The sequence below is a fragment of the Carlito syrichta genome, unplaced genomic scaffold, assembly GCF_000164805.1.
Source record: "Carlito syrichta isolate Samal-C Ts95f unplaced genomic scaffold, Tarsius_syrichta-2.0.1 Scaffold315702, whole genome shotgun sequence".
Classification (NCBI taxonomy): Eukaryota; Metazoa; Chordata; class Mammalia; order Primates; family Tarsiidae; genus Carlito; species Carlito syrichta.
In genome coordinates this window covers 41,914-67,309 of record NW_007259798.1, presented here as the reverse complement: position 1 = coordinate 67,309, position 25,396 = coordinate 41,914, and the positions used below count along the sequence as shown (strand labels likewise).

The window sequence follows — 25,396 nt, the reverse complement described above, 5'->3', positions numbered from 1 at the left end:
CGGAAGGATCGCCGGAGCCCAGCAGGTCGAGGCTGCGGTGGCCAGGAGCGGCCACTGCACTCCAGTCTGGGCGACAGAGTGAGACTCCAACTCAAAAAAAAAAAAATGTTGAGTTGAAGTTTAAGAGTAATGGTTCTGAGGCAGTTTACTTACATAATTTTAGTTATGTATAGTAACTAGTTATGTAGAGTATCTCTGTGTTGAGTTGCTACATAACTTACTCGTAATCACCTGTGGGTCAAGGATACCGTTGAGAATCTGGTGAAGGTGGTGAAAATTGCCGGTGTGCTTACAAATAATACAGAAATTTCTACATACACTTGCATGGGATCTGTGGATTCCCATTGTCCTTTTATGAACTCCTTAGAGCTGAAAAGGTTAAGTACCCTCTTTTCTAATATATTAAAGAGTATTTTACTTATTTATTTATTTTTTTGAGTTGGAGTCTCACTCTGTCACCCAGACTGGAGTGCAGTGGCCGCTCCCAGCCACCGCAGCCTCGACCTGCTGGGCTCCGGCGATCCTTCCGCCTCAGCCTTCCAAGTAGCCGGAATTACAGGCATGCGTTACCACACCTGGCTGACTTTTTGATTTATTGTAGAGATGAGGTCTCGCCTGCCCAGATGGGTCTCGAACCCGCGGGCTCAGGCAATCCACTCACCTCAGCCTCCTAAAGGCGCGGGATTACAGGCTGAGTCACCGAGCCCTGTTTAAGGAGTATTTTATAGACCTTAGCTTAAGAGCCAGAGTTAGATATTCCTGGGGCATGGACCTCTTGAGGTGCTAGCACTAGTGCCAGTTGTCCTGTGATGGTCATTTGCTTGCTGTAGATTTCAGATGAAATCTAAATTTCAGATCAGCTTTGAATCTGAATAGGAAAATCACAGCAGAGATCCTCCTGCCTGTCATTTATCTTTAGGAAGGTCACTTCCAATTATTTTTTTTTTTTTTTTTTTTTTGAGTTGGAGTCTCACTCGGTCGCCCAGACTGGAGTGCAGCGGCCGCTCCCGGCCACTGCAGCCTCGCCTGCGGGGCTCCGGCGATCCTTCCGCCTCAGCCTTCCGAATAGCCAGAATTACAGGCATGCACTACCACGCCCGGCTGATTTTTTGATTTATTATAGAGATGAGGTCTCGCTGCCCAGGCGGGTCTCGAACCCGTGGGCTCAGGCAATCCACTCACCTCAGCCTCCCAAAGGCGCGGGATTACAGGCTGAGCCACCGAGCCCGGCCACTTCCAATTATTATTGCTGAACTTTTGTGAACTAGGACTCAAGCTAATTTGTAAAAGATATTTTCAGTAGGAATGATAATAGGATATTCCAAAAGTAAGTTAATTTGAAGTTCAGAATTTTAGTCCACAAGAGTTTGTAAACTCTAAACATATGTTGGTGGGGAACATTTTACAGGTGAAGCATTTTTTTTTAACCTAACATTTTATAGGAAAGCTTTCAAATAAAAAGCAAAATTGAAAGAATTTTATAATAAACAGCTGTGTACCTACCTACACTTTGACTCTGTTTTAAATATTTTGCTGTTTGCTTTGACTCATCTGTTCACATCCCTGTATGAGATTTGTGTGCTATTATTTCTCCTGGCTTGTGTAAGTTAAAGTTGTCACCATTTTTTTATTTGTTTGACTCATTTGTTTTCTTTGGATTATTATAAAGTTTTCAAATTTCTGTCTTATATAGTTTTCTCTCAGTTATTAAAATCAATAGAGCCTCGCTCTCAAAACAGTTCTCTGATTATTATCTCCAAATAGCAGTCTTAGCATGCCTCTTCATGTGAGGTTTTATGTGATTCCCCTTTTTTAAAGAGAATTTAATTTCTTTCTTTTGTTGTTGATTTAAACATATATCTAAACTAATTTTGAAGGTTCATATAATTAAGAAGAAGATTCTGGGGAAAATATATAGTTATTCTAGAATAAAAGATACAGATATATGAGATCTTCTTTCATTTTTTAAATGAGGAATTTGAATCTTAAAGCTGCACAACCAGTACAAGTACACAAGTATACCAAAATCTGAAACTTTTTGAGTTCTGACATGAAAATTGCACACCTGGCTTCATGTCGGGTCACAGTCAAAACTTTGTTTTATACACAAAATTATCTAAAATATTATATAAAGTTACCTTCAGTTTATAAGTGTATATAAAATATAAATAAATTTTATGTTTAGACCTGGGTCCCATTCTTATATCTCATTATATATATGCAAATATTCCAAAATCTAAGAAAGTCTAAAATCTAAAACACTTGAGGTCACAAACATTTCTGTTAAGAGATGCTCAACCTGTAGTATATAGTATACTTGCCATAACAAACCAGGACCCCGCCAGGTGCAGTGGCCTATAATCCCAGCACTGGGAGGCCAAGGTAAGAGGATTGCCTGAGCCCACGGATTCGAGACTAGCCTGGGCAACTTGGCAAGACTTCATCTCTACAATAAATAAAAAAATTAGCTGGACATGATGGCACATGCCTGTAATTCTAGCTACATGTAAGACTAAGGTGGAAGGATTACCTGAGCCCAGCAGGTTGAGGCTGCGGTGGCCCTGAGCATGCCACTACCCTCCAGGCTAGGAGACAGTGAGACTCCAACTCAAAAAAATAACAACAAAAACTAGGACTTGCCATCTGGTATATTTTTATGCCATGCTGTTTCACCTTATTTCTTCTGATATATCTATAACAATAAAAATAATGATGGTGGACATACATAGAAGCTCTTGTCTGCATCAGGAATGGTGTCAGACCTTTGGCATCTATAATTTCTGATTTGCCTTAGCAGCTCTGCAGAAGAGGTGTTATCTTTATCTTACAGGTGAGGAAACAAGTTAAAGGAATATGTATAAGAGCCATTCAGCTAGTACCTGGCAGAGCCTGAATTTATATTTAGGACTGATTTCAGAGCTAGTGCTCTTTCCACCCTGTAATCTTCTATTATTAGCTAGTTCATTGTTCTGTCCAAAGTACCTGAATGTATCTTACTGACAATCCAGCTTTCTTTTAGGTCTTTTTTACCTGTGTGTTTATCTTACATTTCAGTCTTTTCTTTTATGTACAGTAAATGTTTGTGAATTAATTTATACCCAAATTTGAAACCAATATTTTTGTTCTCCAGAGCGCCCTCATGCCTGCCCAACTGTTTTTTAAGACAGAAGATGGAGGCAAATATCCAGTTATATTTAAGCATGGAGATGATTTACGCCAAGATCAACTTATCCTTCAAATTATTTCCCTCATGGACAAGGTGAAAATAACCTTATGTTGGTGGGCAACATTTTCACATTTTAGAAGACTATGGTTTAGATCATATGCTGTTTACAGAGACATAAGTATTTGTGTTTTTTTTTGAGTTGGAGTCTCACTCTGTCACCCAGACTAGAGTGCAGTGGCCGCTCCCAGCCACTGCAGCCTCGACCTGCTGGGCTCTGGCAGTCCTTCCGCCTCAGCCTTCCAAGTAGCTGGAACTTCAGGCACGCACTACCACACCCGGCTGATTTTTGATTTATTGTAGAGATGAGGTTTCCCCAAGTTGCCCAGGCAGGTCTCGAACCCGCGGGCTCACGCAATCCATTCCCCTCAGCCTCCCAAAGCACGGGAATACAGGCTGCGCCACCGAGTCCGGCTTGACATAAGTATTTGTAACATTCATGTACAATCCTAGAAAGCTCCACAGTCTCTACTCATCTTGAAAAAATTTAGTTGCTTTTATACATTTCAGAATGCTTTTGTCTTGATTATAAAATAAAACTGCATGCATTCCATAAAATGTGTTTTCTAAATTAAGTTCTCTCAATGTGGGATTTAGTAATTTCCTTCCGTTTAATCTATTAGACCTTTTTAAAAAAATCTCATTCTGTCCCTGTCTTTTAACAGGACATGTTTGCTTTTTCTTTTTGAGTTCTGAAGTACTTTATGTTCAGAAAGAACTGCATAAAATAGTAGAACAAACCCTACTGTTCACTGAAAACTGCTGACAGATTTACAGTAAAGCAAAAATTTAGCATCCCACCATCTAAGTGCCTAATGAATTTAATTTGATGATCAAAGTTAAATTAACTAATTAATTTAGTTAAATTTGATTTAGATTTACCTTCTAAATCTGTATTATATTAAACTGGTATAATATTTGTCAACAAAACTGTCTCTTATGTTTTTACATTTGATTCATATATTTTATATTTTGATCAAAAGCTGTTACGAAAAGAAAATCTGGATTTGAAATTGACACCGTATAAGGTATTAGCTACTAGTACAAAACATGGTAAGTTTATTTTACATTATGATTGTTTATTTCAATGCCCATTGAGTATACTTTTTTAAATTGAAAATTGTTAAATATGTTAGAGATTGAATTTATGTGTAACACTGAAGACAAGTTGCACTTGCCTGCCAGCCAACCTCCTTCCCTGCCTTCCCTCCTCCATCTAGCCAACCTCCCTCTCCCACTCCCTTTCTTTCCTCCTTCCTTCTCCTCCCTTTTCCCTCTTTCCTCCCTCCCTCTTTCTTTGTCATTTTTTTTCACCACTTCAAATTTATAAATCTGCTTATTTGGAAGAAAGATTAACACCTTCATGATGTACTTTTTTGCATTCAAGCGGTTGGAATTAAGGATTTCTTAAATGGTAATCTGTGTCCTGAATCATCATTTTGAAAGTTATCATGACCCAGAAAGACTTTGTATTATGCTCTGCTTATAACAGGTACTCAGCAAATGATGTTGTCAACTGTGCTTTTAAAATATATATATATATATATTTCAACTGAGTTTACATACACACACGTGTGTGTGTAAAGATACAGCTAACTTCCAGCCTCATGGTTAATTAAAAACAAAAAAAAACAAAAAAAAACCTGCACCTAGCTTTTTCAGTCTTTTTTGAGATTGAATAATCTCTGGAAGTTTGGCGGAAGATTCCCTAGGACTACTTGCCTGATGCTTATTTTAAATTCCTTAGTCTTGTTACTCTTAGAGCCACATACAGGTAGTTATACTGGAGAAACAAAATGTCTGTTTTAGGTTTTCTGTTCTTTCTCTGGCCACTCCCAAATCTCTTGGGTGGTTTAGTTGCTTTTCTCATTTTTCCCAGAATGATCTTTTAAAAAGTACAAATATGCTTTTTTACTAGCTGCATATATTTATTTACTAGTTTTTATTTGCCCTTGGGACAAAGACCGAGAAGAAGGCCTTTCCCTAGCTTCTTGTGTGGTGTGCCTCTCCCCAAACACATCTCTCCAGCCTCTTCTGTTACCTCTCTCCACTGGTTTCCTGGCCTTTGGTCATGCTGTCTAAGGAATTTTTGCTTCTCTCTCATGTAATTTCCAGGCAATGACAGAAGATGGCATATTAGACGACAAGAGCCAGTGGACATACGTATAGTTTTAGGGCTAGATAATTGTGTTCCACAATTCCAGATTTCTTAGAGTGATCTTAAATTTGGAACATTTTAAACTGGTGTATATTATAAAACTACAGAAAGAAGAAAATTTTCATTCTATAATTAAAAAGCTTAGTTTATTACTTTGTGTTCCTTGTGTTCAGTAACAGAAATTAGCCTAGGGAAACATACAGGTTAAATCAACTTAACTTAAAAAGTTTCTTGTTATTTATTATACGTAGGTGCTAATATGAAATCATTAGTATAGTGTCCACAGATTGTCTTTAAGTCGTTTAAGCATGGAATGTATCCATTTACAGATGAACTTTATTTTTACTTCTTAACCAGTAGCTATGCCTAATGCAGTGCTTACATTTCTGTGTAGGATTCATGCAATTCATCCAGTCAGTTCCTGTTGCTGAAGTTCTTGATACAGAGGGAAGCATTCAGGTACAGTATCTGTTTAAATATTTATACAATTCATGAATATATTCTTGTTATAAAAAATTCAGTCTTTATAAAATAAAAGTACTTGGAGTTAAAAATGAAAGTCTCCTTTTATCATCCTTTTTTCCTCAAGTTTTTTTTTTCTTTCTTCAGAAGTACACATTGTTCATGGTTGGAAATTCTTTTATGTTGTTGCATAGATGCACAAGTCCTTGAATAGCTGCATGGCACGTAATAGGGGATCAGAAGTTAATTGGTGAACAGAATAAAAATTGGTAACAGTTTATGGTTGCATTATATGCAGAGTATCGAAATATTGTAATTTATTGACAATTAATTGATGACCAATTTGATTATTTCCCGTTTTTGTTGTTAATCAAAACAGTTACCATGAAATTCTTGCTCATATGTCTTTTGTACGATGATTTTTTAAGACCTTTGTAAGAAAAAGATAATTAATACAGAAAAGTATATATGACAGAGATGAAAAATAATACAGAAAGCCGGGCTCGGTGGCTCAGCCTATAATGCCGCGCCTTTGGGAGGCTGAGGTGAGTGGATTGCCTGAGCCCGTGGGTTCGAGACCCTCCTGGGCAACTTGGCGAGACCTCATCTCTACAATAAATAAAAAATTAGCTGGGTATGGTAGCGCACGCCTGTAGTTCCAGCTACTTGGAAGGCTGAGGCGGAAGGATTGCCGGAGCCCAGCAGGTCGAGGCTACAGTACTCCAGTCTGGGCGACAGAGTGAGACTCCAACTCAAAAAAAAAAAAAAGAAAAAGAAAAAGAAAAATAATATAGAGAAGGACTAGATGAATACAGTGTGTTTTTGCCCCTCCCAATTTAGAATGTCCCAGTAATTCAGTTTGAGGGTTAGATTTGCAGGAAAGCATTACTTTAATTCCTTGGCAAAGCAACTGCTGGTTCTGTTTTTTGGTTTAGGGATTAGTCATGAGTAGTAGTTGAAAGCTCAGTCTTAGAACATCAAACTGCCTGGGATTGAATTCTGGCTAGGTAACTTCCCAGCTCTGTAATCTTAAATAAACCGGTTAACCCTTTCCGCAGAAAAAAGTTAGCATAGCAGGCCTAAGGCTACTATCTTTGGAAAGGCCTGTTTGAGAGGAGGTTGGTCATTGACTCTCAGCATGTCCCTTCCTTAATTGAGAAGGGTGGTTCACTGTGCCTAGACTGCTTGAAATAATACGATTTATAGCTTTCCTTCTGGAAATATGTAATTCTGATAGTTGCTGGACAGAGAGTATCTATGTAACAAGCTCCCAATAAAAACCTTAGGTGCTAATTCTCTCATGGGCTTCCCTGGGCATAGCACTCATATTACTTACTGTGTGTATGTGTGTGTGTGTGTGTGTGTGTGGTTGTTGGAGGAAGTAGTTTGCCTGGTGAATCTCTTCACAGGAAAGAGTGGGGTAGGAGGCCTGTGCATGAATTTCTCCAGATTTTCTCTGTTTATTTTTCCAAGTTGATCTTGTTGTGGATCCTTTCACTGTAAGAAATCTTAGTCATAATGCAACTAAATGTTGCTTTTGTGAGTCGCTTTAGCAAATCAAATCTGATGGTGGTCTTGGTAATAACCCCCTAACATACCTATCTTCAAGCCACCATTTTTGCATCTGTAAAATTTGGGTAATAATTGTTAGTAGCTAGCACTAGAATTGTTCTGTAGAAGATATGAGAGATGCTTAGAGCTCTTAATGTAGTTTCTAATTAAAGCCATTGTTTTCATAAAATTATCAATCATTTATGTTGTTTTGTGCATATGATTTTGTACAGTGGAAACAACCACAGTTTGTATACTGACTCTGTTCCATGTTTTATCTGTGTAAATTGTTTAACTGAGTCATAGATCACCTTTAACTTTACTTGAGAATTAAAAGTTCTTTTTCGAAATAGTTATACTTTTTGTGTTTCTTGTTGCTACATATATTTAATAAATCTTAGTACTGTCAGAGTTTTAACTCTTAGTATCTTATTGTGGTTTTAATTTTCATTTATCTAATTATCCACAAGGGTGAGTGTTTAAATATACAAGGGGGTATCTAAAAACAAAAATGGAATGATTTTTGGAGGTTGGGCCCCTGTAGTACAGTTTTTTCTCACTAGATAAATTTTCTAGGAACCGATCAGCGTCAGTGTAGCAGCTAGCATTGCTGCATTCAACTTCAAAGAATTTTTTTTTTTTCAGATTCTTTCACTATATTTGATAATTTCATGATGGGTGATTTACAAGCACATCCACCCATACTGTACAGAGTGTTCAGGAGCTTTTGACCAAAAACGTCAAGACCTTCATGTCCCACCCTCCCTTCTCCCAATGTAGCCCCTAGCTAGTCCCTAGTGACTTTAAAAAAAAATTTTCCCTGGTAAAAAAGACTTCAAAGGGAAATATTTTGCCGATGTGGTAGAGGTGAAACAAAAAACAGCACAAACACTAAAAAGGCATCAAAATTGACAAGTTTTGTGCAGTGTTCAAAGCATCTTGATAGGTGTATTGCATCAAATGGACAGTACTTGGAAGGTGACTGAAGTTTAAACATGTAAGAATAAATACACAGTTTTTTAATAAATAAGTTCTGGGTTTTTTTGGAACCCCCTTGTATATGTAGAGGCCATTTCTTCTGTAAAGTGCTTGTTCACATTTTTTGCCCGTGTTTCTGTTTTGTGATATATATTTTTCTTATTGATTTATAGGCATTCTTCATTTATTCTTGATACACATTCTTTGTCAGAAATTTGACATAGCTGAAGACATTGCATTAGTAGTATTTTCAAATAATATGTCATTTTAAAATCCTCTAAATGTAAAGGAATACATTCAATTGGTAATCTGGAAAAAAAATACATTAAACACTCTATTTTCTCTATTGATTCCTGATTCTTTGCACATTCTAGTGCATTTGCCTTTTGTTCAGCCAGCGTCTCTCTTACTGTATTTTGATTAAGTTTTAAACCAAACACTTCTTGGTTATATGTCATTTCAAAATGCCTCATTTGCTTGATTGTTCTGCATTCTTAAATATGTAAATAATGTGTTTTCAGAACTTTTTTAGAAAATATGCACCAAGTGAGAACGGGCCAAATGGGATTAGTGCTGAGGTCATGGACACTTATGTTAAAAGCTGTGGTAAGTTTTTCAGGCCATGACTTTCCGTTAGTATGTCTGAACAGAGACAAGCAAGCCATGCTGAATTGCTATATTCATATACATTGAGAACATGTTAAGATTTATGTGCTCTATAAGAATAAGAGTAAAAGATATATTGATAAAAGAAGTCATTCACACAAGGTAAAATTCAGTTTAGTCTTTAATGAGCTAATTATTTTATAGTTGCAATGAGCTATTTTATAATTACAAGTTATCTCTTCCTGGAAGCTGTTAATTTTCCTCTAGATTTTTTTCTGTTTTTGAGTAACCGTGGCTAAGTAGCTAACTGAAAAAGTCTCAGTCAGAAATAATTGTGCTTTAGGTAAATAAAATGTGTGTGTGTGTGTGTGTGTGTGTGTGTGTGTGTGTGTGTTAGAAACCTTTGTGTTTTAATTCTGATTTTTACGGTAGGACTATAAACATATAACGGAGTTTGCTCAAAAATGTGATCACATACAGTGTATTTAGATTTAAAGAATAAAAACCACTGATAAAGCCTTTGAGAGAAAAATGTTTCCTTTTGCCCTCTCCCTCTGTATTTCTTTTTCTTTTCCTCATTCCCTTACTGCTTTCCTTCCTTCCTTTAGCTCATTTCTCTTTTTTTGTTTTTCACAGACCTTCAAGTTATGTTTTCTAGGATCTAAAATAATTACAAATTGTCTAAAGGCTCGACTAAACTGCACATCACATGATGTCAGTTTTTACTGTCTTTTATTTAGGCTAGTCAGTTGAATCAACTACACATGACCTCTCTGTGGCTTGGGCTTCGCAGAGCTGGGTTCCAAGAGCAACGTATAGAGACAGGATGTGGAAAGTATTGGCTTCTGAAGGCTGGGAAATGATACTGTCACACTGTGATATTCTGTAGGTCAGCAATTGAAGAGCCTACCTGGATTTGAGGGGGCAGGATATAGATCCAATCTCTGCATGCAGAGGGTGTCAAGAAATGTGTGGCCATCTATATCTGCCACACCTGGTTCTCTCAGTACCTTATTACATGAGATGTTTTGCATGCCCTTTTATCTTTTTGTTTAACTCCCAAAATAGTTGCCATAAACTTTTTTAGGTCATAAGTCAGTTTAATATAGTAATGGTTACTTTTTTCCCTTGAAATATATATACACGTACCTTATAAATATTGACTAAAATTTAAAAATTCTACTCAGTAACATTATCAGAACAGTATAATATAGGTGCATACATGCTTGAGTGTCATAGCATTGTGTCTTTTATATAATGGTCCATTTTCCCCAGGAGTTAATGAAAATATGACTGGCTTTTTCATGTGGAAAAAAATAGCAATTAAATTATTGTACCTGCTGGACAGTTATATTCCAATTATGTCTTAATTTCCCTCTTTTTTCCCAACATTACATATTTATTTATCCCTCAATAACTGATTTGATGGCAGGTCTTCTCTTCATCTTAAATAGCTTTCTATTTTCTTTGTGTCTTGCTGGGTCACAAATAATTGTTGTGTTTCATTGAGTTTAGTAGCAGCACTGGTTGTATTGGAGAATGCAAGCCATTATTTGGGTTTTTCATGAGAGAATTCAGTACTTAATAAAATTGCTGCTTTACACTCAAATCTGATTGTTAGATATTTTCATATAGATCTGTGTGCAACTTTTTGTTTTAAAAAGTAATGTTTTGCCAAAATGTAAGAAGATGAAGAAAGAGAATAGATTTGTTGACATCTTCTCCAGGTTATGCAAGGTGTCAAGTCTATCATGCAAGTAAATATAGGAATATCTCTCTTAAACACATAAATAACCTTACTAAATGAAGGGGAATAGAATCATTTAGTTATCTTTTTTTTTCTCTATATAATACTTTGCAAAGTTGTTTTATAAATCCAGTTTCAAGTGCTGTGTATCACACATGGAGTCAGAAAACAAACATCATTTTGACAAAATTTTCTTGAACAGGTATAGTGTTTCTACTGTTGTGTGATTAAAGAATAATTTCAGATTTCCTAAAAATTCTCTAATAAATTTACTATGGACCATCTCATATCATTCTGGAAATTATTTATCTTCTCAACATTTCTGAGATTCATCCTTTTTGCCTTAAATGTGTAAAACCCCAAATTATCAATCCTCATCCTATGTATATATGGGAGAAGATTATATGCTCAGTTGACTAGAAATATTTATCAAAGTACCATCAAACATTTATTACTGTAACCCATAGAGACAGGTAAAAGACTCTTAGACCTTTCTCATTTCCATATAACATGAAATATGAACTATGACTGTTAAAGCATATTTGATGATGGGGAGGTGTTTATATAAATATCTTGCTTAGTCATTAGGTACAGGAATAATTCATGTATGTCTAGTTACATGAAAATTTTAGGTCAAAAGTATTCTTGCTGCACAGGGGAATCAGTATTTTGTAGCAAAACAGCTTGAAACAAAGTAAATGAAACTAACTGCAATTTATAATTTAAAAAACAAGAATGCTAAGTAGTCACGTATTGAAAACTCAGCTACACTGATACAAAATGCTGTTCTTTTTGAAAATTGCAGAAGTTTTCTCTGTCTTCAATGCATACCACCAGGAGTTTTGTACCCTTGAGTGGTAGCTAGATTACTGAGTGAATCACATATTAGAGAACTAAGAGTACTAAGTTCTAGTGTTTTCTCAGTATACTGTATTGAGTTTCTCTTTATGAATATCAAGTTTGATATTCCTCAGTAAGTCATGTAGTTATTTTTCTATGGGGAGCCATTATTCATTTGTGGGATTGCTTATTTTGCAGCAGTTTTAGAGCAGTGCTACTCAGAGGGTGACCTATGGATCAACAGCATTGGCCTCATCTGGGAGCTTGTTTGTATTGCAGAATCTCAGGCCTTGCCCCGTGTTTTGATGAGAGCATCTGCATTTTAACAAGATTCTCAGGTGATTCCTAAGTACATTAAAATGCTTTAAAAAGCTTGGAGAGCTTGTTAAAATGGACCTGTGACTATTGCCCCTAGAAACTGATTCGGCAGGACTGAGGTAAGGATTAGGAGTTTACATATTTCACAAGCTTTGAGGTGATAGTGATACTGCCAGTCTGTGCTTCACATTTTGTGTAGCAGTGCTCTACATCCAGGGTCATCAGTATTTTTCCCTGACCTTTGCAGATAGCAAATATTTTAGACTTTTTGGGTCACATGGTCTCTTGTAACCATTCAACTCTGCCATTGTAGTGCTCAAGAGAATATGTGAATGAACAGGTGTTACTGTGTTCCAGTAAACTTTACAAAAACTGTAGTTTGTTCTTCTTCCTCTAGATTAGCAGTCTGCAATCTTTTTGGCATCAGGCACTGGTTTCCTGGAAGACAATTTTTCTACTGATGGGGGGGGGGGATCACCAGGCATTAGCTTCTCATAAGGAGCGCATAACCTAGATCCTTTGCATGTACCTTCACAGTAGAGTTCCCACTCCTGTGAGAATCTAATGCTGCTGCTGATCTGACAGGAGGTGGAGCTCTCCCACCGCTTACCTGCAACTGTGCGACCTGGTTCTTAATAGACCTTGGGCCAGTACTGATCCATGGACTGGGGGTTGGGGACCCCTGCCCTAGATGACTCTCAGGTCCTCCCCAGTGAACCACTAAATGTGTTGGCAATTGCATTCAGCTAGAGTTAACATAATCTAAATATAGTGGCTTGAACACTTCGGAGTTTTGTCTTTTTTGTAACAAGACCAGGTATAAAGGATTGCTGCTGTTTGAGCTGCTTAAGGCAAGTAGGGACAGCCAGAGTCTCTCTGATTCTCTTGGCCTTTTCCTCATGGTTCCAAATGACAGTTGAAACTGCAGTCATCACGTTTGCATAGCCAGGACAGAGAAAAGGCTTACAGGCTAACCTCCAAGATGAGCCAGCTCACTCTTTAAACATGTTCTCCATGCAGTACATTTGAGTACATGTCATTGGATGCAAATTCGAGCCTGTTGACCCTGGACAATCTTATTGATTCTTGGAGCCTGAGGTTTTCATTTGAAGGATGGTTGTAATACTTAACTGACATGAGGACCAAAGTGAGTCCCAAACTTTACGTGTACAATGACCATTTGTATATCTAATCCTGAATTGTATCCCACATCCTTACAATTAAAAAAAAATACTTAACTGGCATCATTCAAAAGTTAGATGATGAATGTGATATACCTAGCTATGAGCCTAGCCTTCAGTACATTGTAACTGTGTTATTAATAACTGATAATTTGTCCAATAATATGTTATTATTGCCTAAGTTTGGACTTCTAGAATGACCTCAGAACTAGGTCAAATATACCTTAATATTTATTGAGCTTGAACAGGGATAATTTGGTCATTAACAAGTGGTCCAATCTTGTTTTTACATATGGGCTAAAATAAGCATGTTTTGTAAACATTACAGTTTTATATATTTGCAAGTGGCATTTGTTACCAGGATATTAATGGGAGAGATAAACATAGAGGAAAAAATAATCTGCAGAAGATGCTATTTACTAAATTCTGTTTAAGTACATTAAAACACTAGAACAGGCTCCTCAAACAGATATAAAAATTGCTAAGTTTCTAGGCACTAGTTAGAAGAGAAAGATAAAAGAATAAAATTGCAGCCAATGTTTGTCTCTACATAATGATGTAATTTTTCTTACATTTTAGAAGATTATTATGTGAACTTAATAAATGCCTTTACCACTCAAATGAATGAGTTTGACTTTCTATCTATTAACCCTTCTTTTCACTTCTCTTATCTTGTAGATTACATGGTAATGGTTTAGGGCAGGGTTGACAGTTGACCTTATGTGCATTTCTGTAGATACTTCTTTTTAAGTGTCATATTTAACATGTCGAATTTGAAATTAGAAATACTAGACACATGTTTTAATTAAGTTTCTTGAAACCTAATTTAACTTTTGATAGAAGTGACTTATAATTTGACAAAATTCTACATGAAGTTTTTTTTCTGTTGTAAATAGTAATTTTTTTTGAGTTTCGAATGATAGACTCTTTATGAATTTAAAGATGATTGCACATTTGAAAATTTAGGTGAGAAATCAGAGACATTAGAAGGCAAATTGTAATTAAAGTAGCACAAATTGTCTTTACATTCAGTGGAATGTATTACCTGTGTGTGCTTCATAGTCTTTCCTTTTGTTCTGTTATTGCAGCTGGATATTGCGTGATTACATATATACTTGGAGTTGGAGACAGGCACCTGGATAACCTTTTGCTAACAAAAACAGGTAACAGTTAATGGCTACTACCAGACATAAATTTTTTATGCCAGTGATTTTCACCTTGGAATCTACTTAATAATGAGTTAAGTTGCATAAGTGGAGGTAAGTCAGAGACTCTTAAAAGTCCCTTTAAGTCAGCAGTCTCCATCCTTTTTGGCATCAGGGACCAGTTTCCTGGAAGACAGTTTTTCCACAGATTTGATGTGCGGATCATCAGGCATTAGGTTCTCATAAGGAGTGTGATTAGGGTTCACACTCCTATGAGAATCTAATGCCACCACTGATCTGATAGAAGAAGGAGCTCCACTCGCCCTCTGCTCACCTCCTGCTATGTGGCCAGGTTTGTAACAGATCACAGACCAGTACGGGTCCGTGACCTGGAGCTTGGCGACCCCTTCTTTAAATGGTACATTGGAAGGACATTTTCATCCCTTGTGAGACTTACTTTAGCAGTAATCCTGCAGATGGTCGTCTCACCCAGAGTCTGTAATATGTGTATGCAATCTAATCTCTTCCTCATAGCTCTAGATTGTTAGAATGTCCTTTATTTTACAGGCATACTTAACTCACTTTTATATCTGTATTTAATTATTTGTTTTTCTCCTTGGAGTTTTGTGAAATAATCTTTTTTATCCCCCTTGATCCTGTCAGCTCTTTAGTCCTGTGTCTTTAAACACCATCTCTATGCAGACAATTCCCATACTAACAGTTCTTTACCTCAGTCCATTTCATTAACTTCAAGTGGAAATATCCAACTGCTTACTTGAAATCCTAATTATATGTAGCTGGTTGTAAAGGTTGTCCCCCTCCTCCACTAACTGCCTAAAACCCACTCCTCACCTCATTTTCCCATTTCAGTAGGTAGCAATGTCATCCACCCAGTGGATCAAGCCCTAGACATCCTTTATCTCCCCCTTGGCTTCATCTCACATATTGAACCTAGTTGCAAATCTTGTCCACTCCTCACCTCCAAAAAGATCTTGAAGTTTTCTACTGTCTTCATTTCCATTGCTTTCACCCCATTTGAAGCCACCAACATATTTTGCCTAAACAATTTGAATAAAATTTGAGTTCTTTCCTATGGCTCTGTGATTTGCCCACACTGGTCTTCTGTCAAAATATCCTACTATTCCTGTCTCAGACAAATGCCTTTGTTGTTTTCCCTTTCTGAGAAGCTCTTTAGTTATTAAGTCTAAGTTCTAATGGCATTTCTAACTCTTTGTTCAAGTAATATATTTGCCTCTAACTTTACTACTCTGTACATATTACTTTTCTTTATAGTCCTTATCACTAGGTGAATTTGTGCGTTTTGTTTTAATTCAACAAGTATTTATTGAGCACCTACTGGATGCTGGGGATGCTAGAGTGAACAGAGATCTTTTCTCTCACAGAGCTTGTCGATTTGTCATCGTCTTCTCTCCTTCAGGATGCAAGTTTCATGAGAGCAGGGACCTTGTCCGCACAGGTTACCACTATGCCTGCAAATCCATGAATAATACTTACATGTTTAGTAAATCAGTGTTGAATTAATAAATATTTCTGCTCTTCCATGTAAATTTTTCTTCTCTGGTCTAAATAATCCCAGTTTTGTTAGCCTTCTGCAGAACATAGATTTTCTCATTATGTATTGGTCTCTTAGGTTAAGATATTTTCTGTTTTATTAGTATTTCTCCAAATTGTGATAGCCAGATTTTAATATAATAAGTATAGCCTGGCTAATTGTAAATATCATAGTTCTATTAATTTACATAATCTGGAATTTTATATATTTATTTTTTAAATTATTGCATGTGATTGATCATCTGGGGTAGAGTTTGCATGTGTGATGTCATATTTGTGTCAAGACCATGCAATCCCTTTAATAACAAGACCAAAGCAATATATTTGGATTGTCATGGAGGTTCTTGGCTAATTTAGCAAAGATATTTATAAAGTGTCATGGCATGTTTGAAGACAATTGCAATATGAAAGGTTTAATGCTCTCTTTTTTTGGTTGAATCTTTTAACCACAAAAGTCAAGGTCCCAAAATGATTCTATTGGTTTCTAGAGTGTAATTATTTTATAACCACAATGGAATTCTATAATATGTAGGGTAGCATTTTGTCTATAATGTTATATTCACAGATCCTACTTGATTCTTCAGGAAATTGATAAACAATTGCTCACATAATATAGCAGGCCTCTTTCTGCTTGACTTTGAAAAGTTCTGTCTCTTGTATGTGTGCTTGTGTTTGTTGATGGAGGTATTTAGGGATAGGATTCAGAAAGAGGAGTCTACTTATTATAGTTTTTTGCTGGGTCTCAGTTACTTTAATGGAAATGGAATTAAATTTCAGAAACAAAAACTCTAAGCTGCTTTTTTTTCAGTTTTCCACTAGAGGGTGCTCCAAATTTGCCTTTTAAAAAATTTACCTGAAAATATGCTAGGCATTTTCTTTCTGAAAATAAGAGGCTTTCTTTCTTCTGAAAGCAGCAGTTCATATTTTATGAACTGCTCTGTAATGATTTCATCCAGTTATATTATGAAGTAGATATTTTAAATCTTCCTTACTAGGATAAAGGTTTTCAAATGTACAGGTTTAGTTTGAATGAAAATAGATCATATAAGGAGAGACTGAGTATGTCAAGACAGATAGACATGCAATACATTCCCCAACTTCTAACAATTTATAATAATTAATTAAAATCTTTTTGGTCTAGTCACCTTTCACTGACAGTCTGTTTAAAGCACTGATAGTCAATTTCAAAGAAGCTTCAAGTTATATTTATTCTACATATGTTGTAACTAGACTTTGTATAGTTTAGCCAAAATGAATTTTGCATGTGGTTCATTGCAGGAAGTATATTTCAGTGCTTTTAGTTAAAAATAACTATAAAACAACAACAACAACAACAAAAACTATAATAAAGCGTCTTTTATCATATAGTTTGGGTTACTACTATGCCTTCAAATTGAGAATTTTGGATTTTCTTTCATAACTGTTCAGTCTCTCAATGGCTGATGGAGCATTTTTTAATATATCAAGTAGCATGTCTCCTATTCTGAAAAATAAAACCTTTGTTTTCTGTTCTCATGTGCCACCCTGGGCAGGTTTATTAGTCTGTGACTCTTCTTTGGATTACAAGTGGTTTTGAATTGTAATCAGAATTCTACCGTATCATTTATGTCCAGGTCCCAGGGATGAGGGATGAAGCAGAAAAAGGAGACACCCAGATTTCATTTCACTGGTGTATTTTGGGGTCTTGCCCCTAACAAACTGTTCCACTATGTATAAATTTAGATGAAGTTAAAAAATGATCCAGCTGGGAACTGTGTGTGCTTGAAGGAAAATAGTTCACTGCATATAGGAATGTCAAAATCTATACAAAGGTAATGTGCTAAAATACAAAATATGAGAATCAATTATGGATTTCCCAGAAATTTTTTGCCCATGCTTTATTTGGTTTTGGATACTTTTAGCTTGGTCGAAGTTCTTCAGTTTGTGCAGCAGAGGGTGCTGTGTATTCACAATAAATGTAGAAGTGCAGCAGGAAATTATTTAGTCAGTGTATTGTCATGTGGTCACTTATAACAGTTTTCTTGAAACAAATTTGAGGTGAATGATATTTCACTTATTAGCGCATTATTATGGAATTTTGGAGGTAAGAAGTTACAAAACTTAACCTGTGGTGCAAGTTTGAAAAAAAATAGAGTTTTCTTCCAGAGTTACTGTCTTTAGAGGAAGCTTTAAGAAGCTTATTTAGGTGATCAGTTGTGGCAGGATTCAGATGAAACACTGAGAGTTTTGGAAAAAGGTTTATTTTTTTGTTTTTATTTTTAAGAAATTGAGAAAAATGAGGGGGTCAGTATAACTGAAAAATGGGTTCTTTGCTTATTTGGTTATTGCAGACTTCTTAATAGAACTAATATGTGAAATTAATTTGAAAATAATCAATAGACATTTACAAATGAAAACAGGGAGCTAGTGTATATACTAAATGGAAAGTTAGTTGTGGGTCCTAAGGATGGCCTTTCTACCCCTGAGATATCCATTTGTGGAAGGAAGGAAGGAAGGAAGGAAGGAAGGAAGGAAGGAAGGAAGGAAGGAAGGACGGACTTTTTTGTCTGTCTTGGCACCTCAGAGTAATACACTTTGAACCTTTTGTCAGGAGGCTAAAAGTAAAAAAAAACAGTCACTCTAATTGTTATCCTAGTTAAACACTTTTTCAGTAGATCTCCTGCTCTTCTTTACCATCTGTGAAATTGATTCACTTTTGTTTAGATTCTCAGGAACAGTCTTAACATGTTAGGCTCTAATGTTAAATTGAGAGTTTAATTTGCCCCAGGCCCATTATGTGACTTTGGGTTAGTTACCTCATATACCTGTGACGGTGTCTCATCTTCTGAATATATAAATAATAGTAAAGCCTCTCTCCTGGTGGTATTGTGAGGGTTGAATGAAATAATATGATAGACTTTTACTTGGTATTGAGCCCATAGCAGGCATTTCTTAGGAGCTTGTTATGTTATCAGATATGTTTGTTGATTGATTTTACCACCGTAAGATGAAAATGCCTTCCCTTTTTTGCTTAAGTAATCATTACTTGAACTCATAATTTTAGGGAAAATATAGTTAATATTTCAAAAATCTCTTTTTTCCATCTGCTATAGTTTGAATATTTGATCCCTCCAAATCATATGTTGAAATGTGATCCCCATTGTTGGAGGTGAGGCCTACTGGGAGGTAATTGGGTTGTGGGGGTAGATCCCTCATGCATGGCTTGGCGTCACCTCCTGATAATGAGTGAGTTCTTGGTCTGTTAGTTTCCTAGATAGTGTTTGTTTTAAAGAACCTGGCACCTCTCCTGCTCTCTTGATTCATCTTTCACCATGTGACCTCTGTATACATCAGCTCCCCTTCACCTTTTTGTCTTATTGTTCTTTGATACACACAACTATTGAAAAATATTGTGCCATTATTGTACTTTTAACTTATGTGAAAATACCTCTACCCAAATATATCAAAAGGGTTTCAATAATAAGTATGGGGAACAGTGAGAATATTTGTATAGGGATTTTTAATTCCAAAAAATATATGTTTCAGTATAATAATAAATAGTTGTTTGCTACCTTCCTTGTTTCTATGTTTAGTGGCAGGACAATAGGAAAAATATAACATTAAGATAAGAAAAGAAAAAGACATTTTGTGTAAAAATGGCATATGTGTCAGGTTATATACAAAAAAAGTGAAGAGTGAGAAATTTACTGGAGTAGGGTGCCAGGGAAAAATTTTTGGAGTTGGAAATTATATGGAATCTTCAAGTAAAATAGAGTTTGCATTAAAAGGAACTGCAGAAGAGAGTCACATAAAATAAGAATGAGCAGAGGGATGAAAATTTGAATGAATACAGCTTTGAGATTGGTCACATTTGGTTATTAAAGTAGAAATTAGTAAAAAAAAGCATATCATTATATACTATTAATTCATCAGTATTTGGTCTCCTTATCCAAAAATACAAATGTCTTGAACCACAATTTGAGAAATAAGTTCATGTTACTTTTGCAAATAACAGGAAAATTCAATTAGCATGTCTTATTCACTATGTGTTGCAAGCTGAGGACAAAAGGAGAGGTAACTATAGTCAACACCAGCTTGTTTTATGTGCACTTTATCTCTTGACTGTTTAAGGTGAGATAAGTTTGAATAAGACCACATTTCCTGAACTTCTTTTTTTTTATTTTTTATTTGAAGTCTCACTCTGTTACCCAGGCTGGAGTGCAGTGGCATGCTCACAGCCACCCCAGTATCAACTTGCTGGGCTCTGGTGATCCTTCCACCTCAGCCTTCCAAGTAGCTGGAACTACAGGCACATCCTACCATGCCGGCTAATTTCTTATTTATTATAGAGACAAGGTCTCACCAAGTTGCCTGGGCCGGTCTCAAACCGGTGGGCTCAGGCAATCCACTTGCTTTGGCTTTCCAAAGTGCTGGGGTTACAGGCTGAGCCACCGAGCCTGGCCTCCTTGAACTTCTTAATTGAACCTTTTTTTTTTTTTTTTTTAATTTCATGAAATGCAGGTTTTAAAGTCTTACAAATTTCATTTACAGATAATAACTTTTAAAAAACCATTTCCTTTGGTATGTATGAAGATGAATTTCCTTGAAACGTTAATAGCCTCTTTTCAAAATACATGGGTATTTGAACTTGCAAAGCATAAAATGGTTTCATTGTTAGATACTGAATCTTTTATGCCTTATAATTAAATAGTAATCCTATTCTTTAAGAGTTTTCTTACAAGAAGGATAGAAATATACCCTTCATTTGCAAGCAGTGATGCATAGTTGACAATGGAATTTCAGTAATGCCTGTAATGAAATGAAGACGGAAACATGGAGCCCATTAAGTAAACCATGTGTGATGGCAGTTTTGTATCAGAGATTGATCAGATTGGTCATCTGCCCAAGTGCGTAGTATCATTAGGAATTATACTGGTAACAAAACATTATTTAAAATAAAACTCAGAAGAGTTTATACCTGTAATATTGTCAGTTTCTCCACTCTTTACCTCCTGAAGGGTAGAAGGGTTTGTATCCAATAAGATAGGAAATAAATGGGAATCTAGAATGAGAATAAAGCACTAAAAGAAGTATTTAGCTTAGTTGGGCAGATAATATAGCTGAAGGTGATAAAATCCTTAACAGAAGCTGTCATGGACTTTTCACCAAATCACAGAAAATTAAAATGATAGCATAGTCCCCTTGATCCTTAAGAGAAAAAGAAATGATGCTTTTCCAGTGAGTACTGCAATTATTATAAAAACCCCTATTCTAGGAGTGGTTCTTCATGTTTTTTGAGTCATAAATTTCACTTGGGAACTTAGTAGAGTATATAGATCTTTCAAAAAATCAATTTATTTGTGCTTAGAGACCACTGAAACTCATTCTGGAATTCTGAAAGGGTATTTTTTAATCATGAGTGATTCACAGGTTTTTAAAAAATGGAAATGAAGTCCTTCATGTTGACATTACATAATCTTAAATATGTGCAACATGAAACTTGATATTAACTTCTTTGTACCTACTCTTATATACCATAAAGTGAAAACAGACTTATAAGCTAAATCAGTGTTATAAACTAGTAAAATTTAACATTAGTGTGATAAGTGATATTTTATTGAAACTAAATTGCTACTGACAGTGTGTATATGGTACAGATAGTAAGTATGAGGGGATACACACAAAAAACTGGGATTATCTTTTTTATAGGGTGGGCCCCTTGTGGTACAGGCTTCCCCTGCTAGGTATGTGTTCTAGGAACCCATTGGCATCAGTGTACCAGCTAGCTCTGTTGTGAGAGACTGCATTCATTTTTATTTTTAATGAATTGTTTTTGTGGCAGTTGACTGGTTCTTGACAATGGACCTTCTCACACTGAGCTGAGTGTTCAACAAAAACAGCTTGACTCCCATGACCTACCCTCCCTATTTACCCTATCTCACCCGAACAACTTATTTTTGTTTCCCCTGATGAAAAAAGTCCTCAAAGGGAAGCATTTTGTTGATGTGGAAGAGGTGAAAGAAATGGCAGAAACCCTAAAAGGCATCAAAATAGACGTTCAGAAACTGTTTTGAGTAGTGGAAAAAGCATCTCAATAGGTGGACTGCATCAAATGGAGAGTACTTTGAAGGTGACTGAAGTTTAAACATGTAAGAATAAATACATAATTTTTAATAAATAACATCATGTTTTTGGAGGTCCCCTCTCATATAGTGTGAGTTTGAGTTTGGAGTGCTCACACTATTGTAGCCCACGTGAAGATTCTTACACTGCCGTCCTCTTTCTGAACTACTTTAAAGCCTCTATTTGTTCAGGATGCTGTCATGTAATTTTGAGGCATAACTAATTTTGCTTCTATTATGTTAGTATTACCCTGCAACAATTGCTGCTTAGTACCCACCCAGTCACTGACATCACAGGGCAATGCTGAGTTCTGAGTGATGATGTGGCAGGCACGTGATCCAGACTTGGCCACCACTAATGTCATTATAGATCATCATGGACGTGAAGAAACAAAATATTTAAATCAAAACACTTCCTAAGAAACTATCAATCTTCCTGAAGAAAATTTCTGGCATCATTAATGTTATTAAAAGTTGTCTGAGCTTCTCTGGGCATAATAGTGTGCCCCTGTGGTCCCAGCTACTCAAGAGGCTGAGGAGGGAGAATCTCTTGAGCCCAGGAGTTTGATGCTGTAGTGCACTATGATCATGCTTGTGAACCACTGTACCTTGTCTTTAAACTAAAAAAGAAAGAAAAAGTTTTCTGAACTGTAAATGTGGAATTAGGATATTACTGGTTAAGTCAATGCGAAGTAGATATGTTGAGTGCCCCTAGATGCTAGGCATTGTCCTAGTTTTCAGGACTATAATAAAGATAAATAAAACAAGATTCTTGATTACAATACTCTTACTGGATTATTATGAGTTTAGTGGTGGGAGAAAGATAAATGAACAAGTAATTTCAATATATACTTAGCTAGGGGATATTAATAGATACAGATGAGGTAGGAGCCATAAAATAGCTGTTTACGGTGATCTATAGATTTAGATCACTGTAATGTGAGCCAGAGGAACCATTTAGTTAGAACGAAGCCATTTTTTCATTCTCTATAGATTTATATCTACTTATAATTCCTTTGCATCTCACCTCCCCCAATGTCATTTACTATATATATATATAAAATTTTTTTTTTTTTTTTTGTGGTCAGGGTCTCACTCTGGCACCCAGGCTGGAGGGCAGTGGCACAGGCACAGTCACAGCTCACCACAGCCTTGACCTCCTGGGCTCAGGCAATCCTTCCGCCTCAGCCTTCCGAATAGCTGCACCACCATGCCAGCTAATTTTTTGTAGAGGCAAGGTCTTGCTGTGTTGCATAGGCTGGTCTGCAACTCTTGGGCTCAAGGAGTCCTCCCACATCGGCTTCTCAAAGTGCTGGATTACAGGTGTGAGCCATCACACTGGGCTCAAACATATTTAAAATAGTAGTTTTAGTATTGGAAGTATTGTTTTTCAGGAGTAGTATTGTTAGTAGTATTTACTAATTATTAGTAGTATTTAGTTATGAGCAAATTTAGAGTTTTAATTTTTAAGTGTTATATGATGTACTTAAGATACACATTTGTAAACAGCTTTAAGAGACATAGTTGTTACATAAGTGGTTTATCAGTTTTGTGTGAGTTTTGTCAGACTTAATCAATTTTCTGACTTAGTGACATTCCTTCTAAAATGGGGCAGGTCTACAGATGGAATTATTCTTTTTTTTTTTTTGAGTTGGAGTCTCACTCTTGCCCAGACTGGAGTGCAGTGGCCGCTCCCGGCCACCGCAGCCTTGACCTGCTGGGCTCTGGCGATCCTTCCGCCTCAGCCTCCCAAGTAGCCGGAATTACAGGCATGTGCTACCACGCCTGGCTGATTTTTTGATTTATTGTAGAGATGAGGTCTTGCTGCCCAGGTGGGTCTCGAACCCGCAGGCTCAGGCAATCCACTCACCTCAGCCTCCCAAAGGCGTGGGATTACAGACTGAGCCACCAAGCCCGGCTGTAATTATTCTTAAGCAAGGTATTTTAGTTATTTTGCTGGACACACACACCTATAACTTAGCTGGGAATAGTGGTAGTAATAATGGTAGCTAAATTTAGGGTGTTTACTGTGTACCAAGTATTGTGTTATTTATTTGATGTATTATCTCTTCTATTTTATGAGGTAGTTATCAATATTATCCTACTTAGCAGTGTAGAAACTGAGGTTTAGAAAAGTTCGTCAACTTTATCACGACCGCATACTTGATCAAGTGAAGGTGTCTTTTGTGCTGTAGGGCAGCTACTGGTTGCAAGTTTCTGTCAGTCCATCACTGTTAACATGGGGCTCCATTGCCTTGTAACCAAGGTCAGTTCTGTGCCCATCGTTGTTCTTTATTTCCCACAATGACCTAAAGATGGACTATCAAGTTTATGGATAACAGTGACAATGCTCAGAGAAAGAGATAGAAGAGTATAGCTAACGTCTTAATAGAGTCAATACATGAAAATATTTCGCCAAGTTGGCAAATTGTGCAAAAATTCAATAAATAAACTTTAAGAAGCAAAGTTTTTGACTGACAGCCTTTAGGGGAAAAAAAATATTTAAGCTTCGCAAATACTAGATGAAAGATAGGTTTCCACATGAAACAGATCAAACTGTGTGAGAACTGTCAGGCATGAGCCCTGCCTCATCAGGACAGAAGAGAGTGGGCAGGTTGCAGCAGAAATTTTTGGTTGGCTCTTTTTTTTTTTTTTTTTTTTGAGTTGGAGTCTTACTCTGTCACCCAGACTGGAGTGCAGTGGCCGCTCCCGGCCACCGCAGCCTCGACCTGCTGTGCTCTGGCGATCCTTCCACCTCAGCCTTCCGAGTAGCCGGAATTACAGGCATCCGCTACCATGCCCAGCTGATTTTTTGATTTATTGTAGAGATGAGGTCTCGCTGCCCAGGCGGTCTCAAACCCGCGGGCTCAGGCAATCCACTCACCTCAGCCTCCCAAAGGCGCGGGATTACAGGCTGAGCCACTGAGCCCGGCTGTTGGCTCTTTTAAATGAATTAATTCCTTCATTCAACAATGAGACCCTATTATATGCCAAAAACTATTCTGAGGTTGGGAATTCAGCAGCATATAAACAGGTGTAAATCCTAAAGTCCTGTCTTGGTAGAGCTTATAAGATAGTAGAATCCATGAGGTTATTTTTTTTTTGTGCTAAAATGTCTTTCTGCTTTATACCTACTTGTAAATCACAAGATGTTTTATTAATTCCATCATCAATCATTCACTAAGGTGAGTTATCACATTCTTACATGTTTTGTTCTATGAATTTAGATGACCTTTATAGGGTTTCTTTTAATGATCACTGTAGCTGTATTCAACTCTTGACAGATACGATCACTGTGTTTGTTTCCTAGTCTGCAACTAATTAGTGATACATTTGTTGAAAATGCTTCAAATGAAGCTAACAGTATAACTTGAAATTGGGGACTTTTTTTTAAAGGTAGTGATAAATTAAAGGAAGGATTCATCTCAGGAATACTTAAAAGGAATGGTCTTTCATTACATGAAGGACACTTTGTTTAAACATTACCACAGAAAGTTTGCTACAAGATTCTAAT

The 25,396-nt window shown here is 36.5% G+C and overlaps 1 protein-coding gene across 3 annotated transcripts in view; it reads left to right on the top strand.

The window, feature by feature from the left end:
• The window catches only part of PIK3C3 (phosphatidylinositol 3-kinase catalytic subunit type 3), a 133,792-nt gene that overhangs the window by 80,426 nt on the left and 27,970 nt on the right, over window positions 1-25,396 (top strand). For all 3 annotated transcript variants that reach the window (XM_021706512.1, XM_008073151.1, XM_008073152.1), the window contains 5 exons: window positions 3,131-3,259; window positions 4,207-4,276; window positions 5,776-5,840; window positions 8,894-8,978; window positions 14,153-14,227. In XM_021706512.1, coding sequence (XP_021562187.1) covers window positions 3,131-3,259; window positions 4,207-4,276; window positions 5,776-5,840; window positions 8,894-8,978; window positions 14,153-14,227 — 424 coding nt within the window. The remainder of the gene's footprint in view (window positions 1-3,130; window positions 3,260-4,206; window positions 4,277-5,775; window positions 5,841-8,893; window positions 8,979-14,152; window positions 14,228-25,396) is intronic.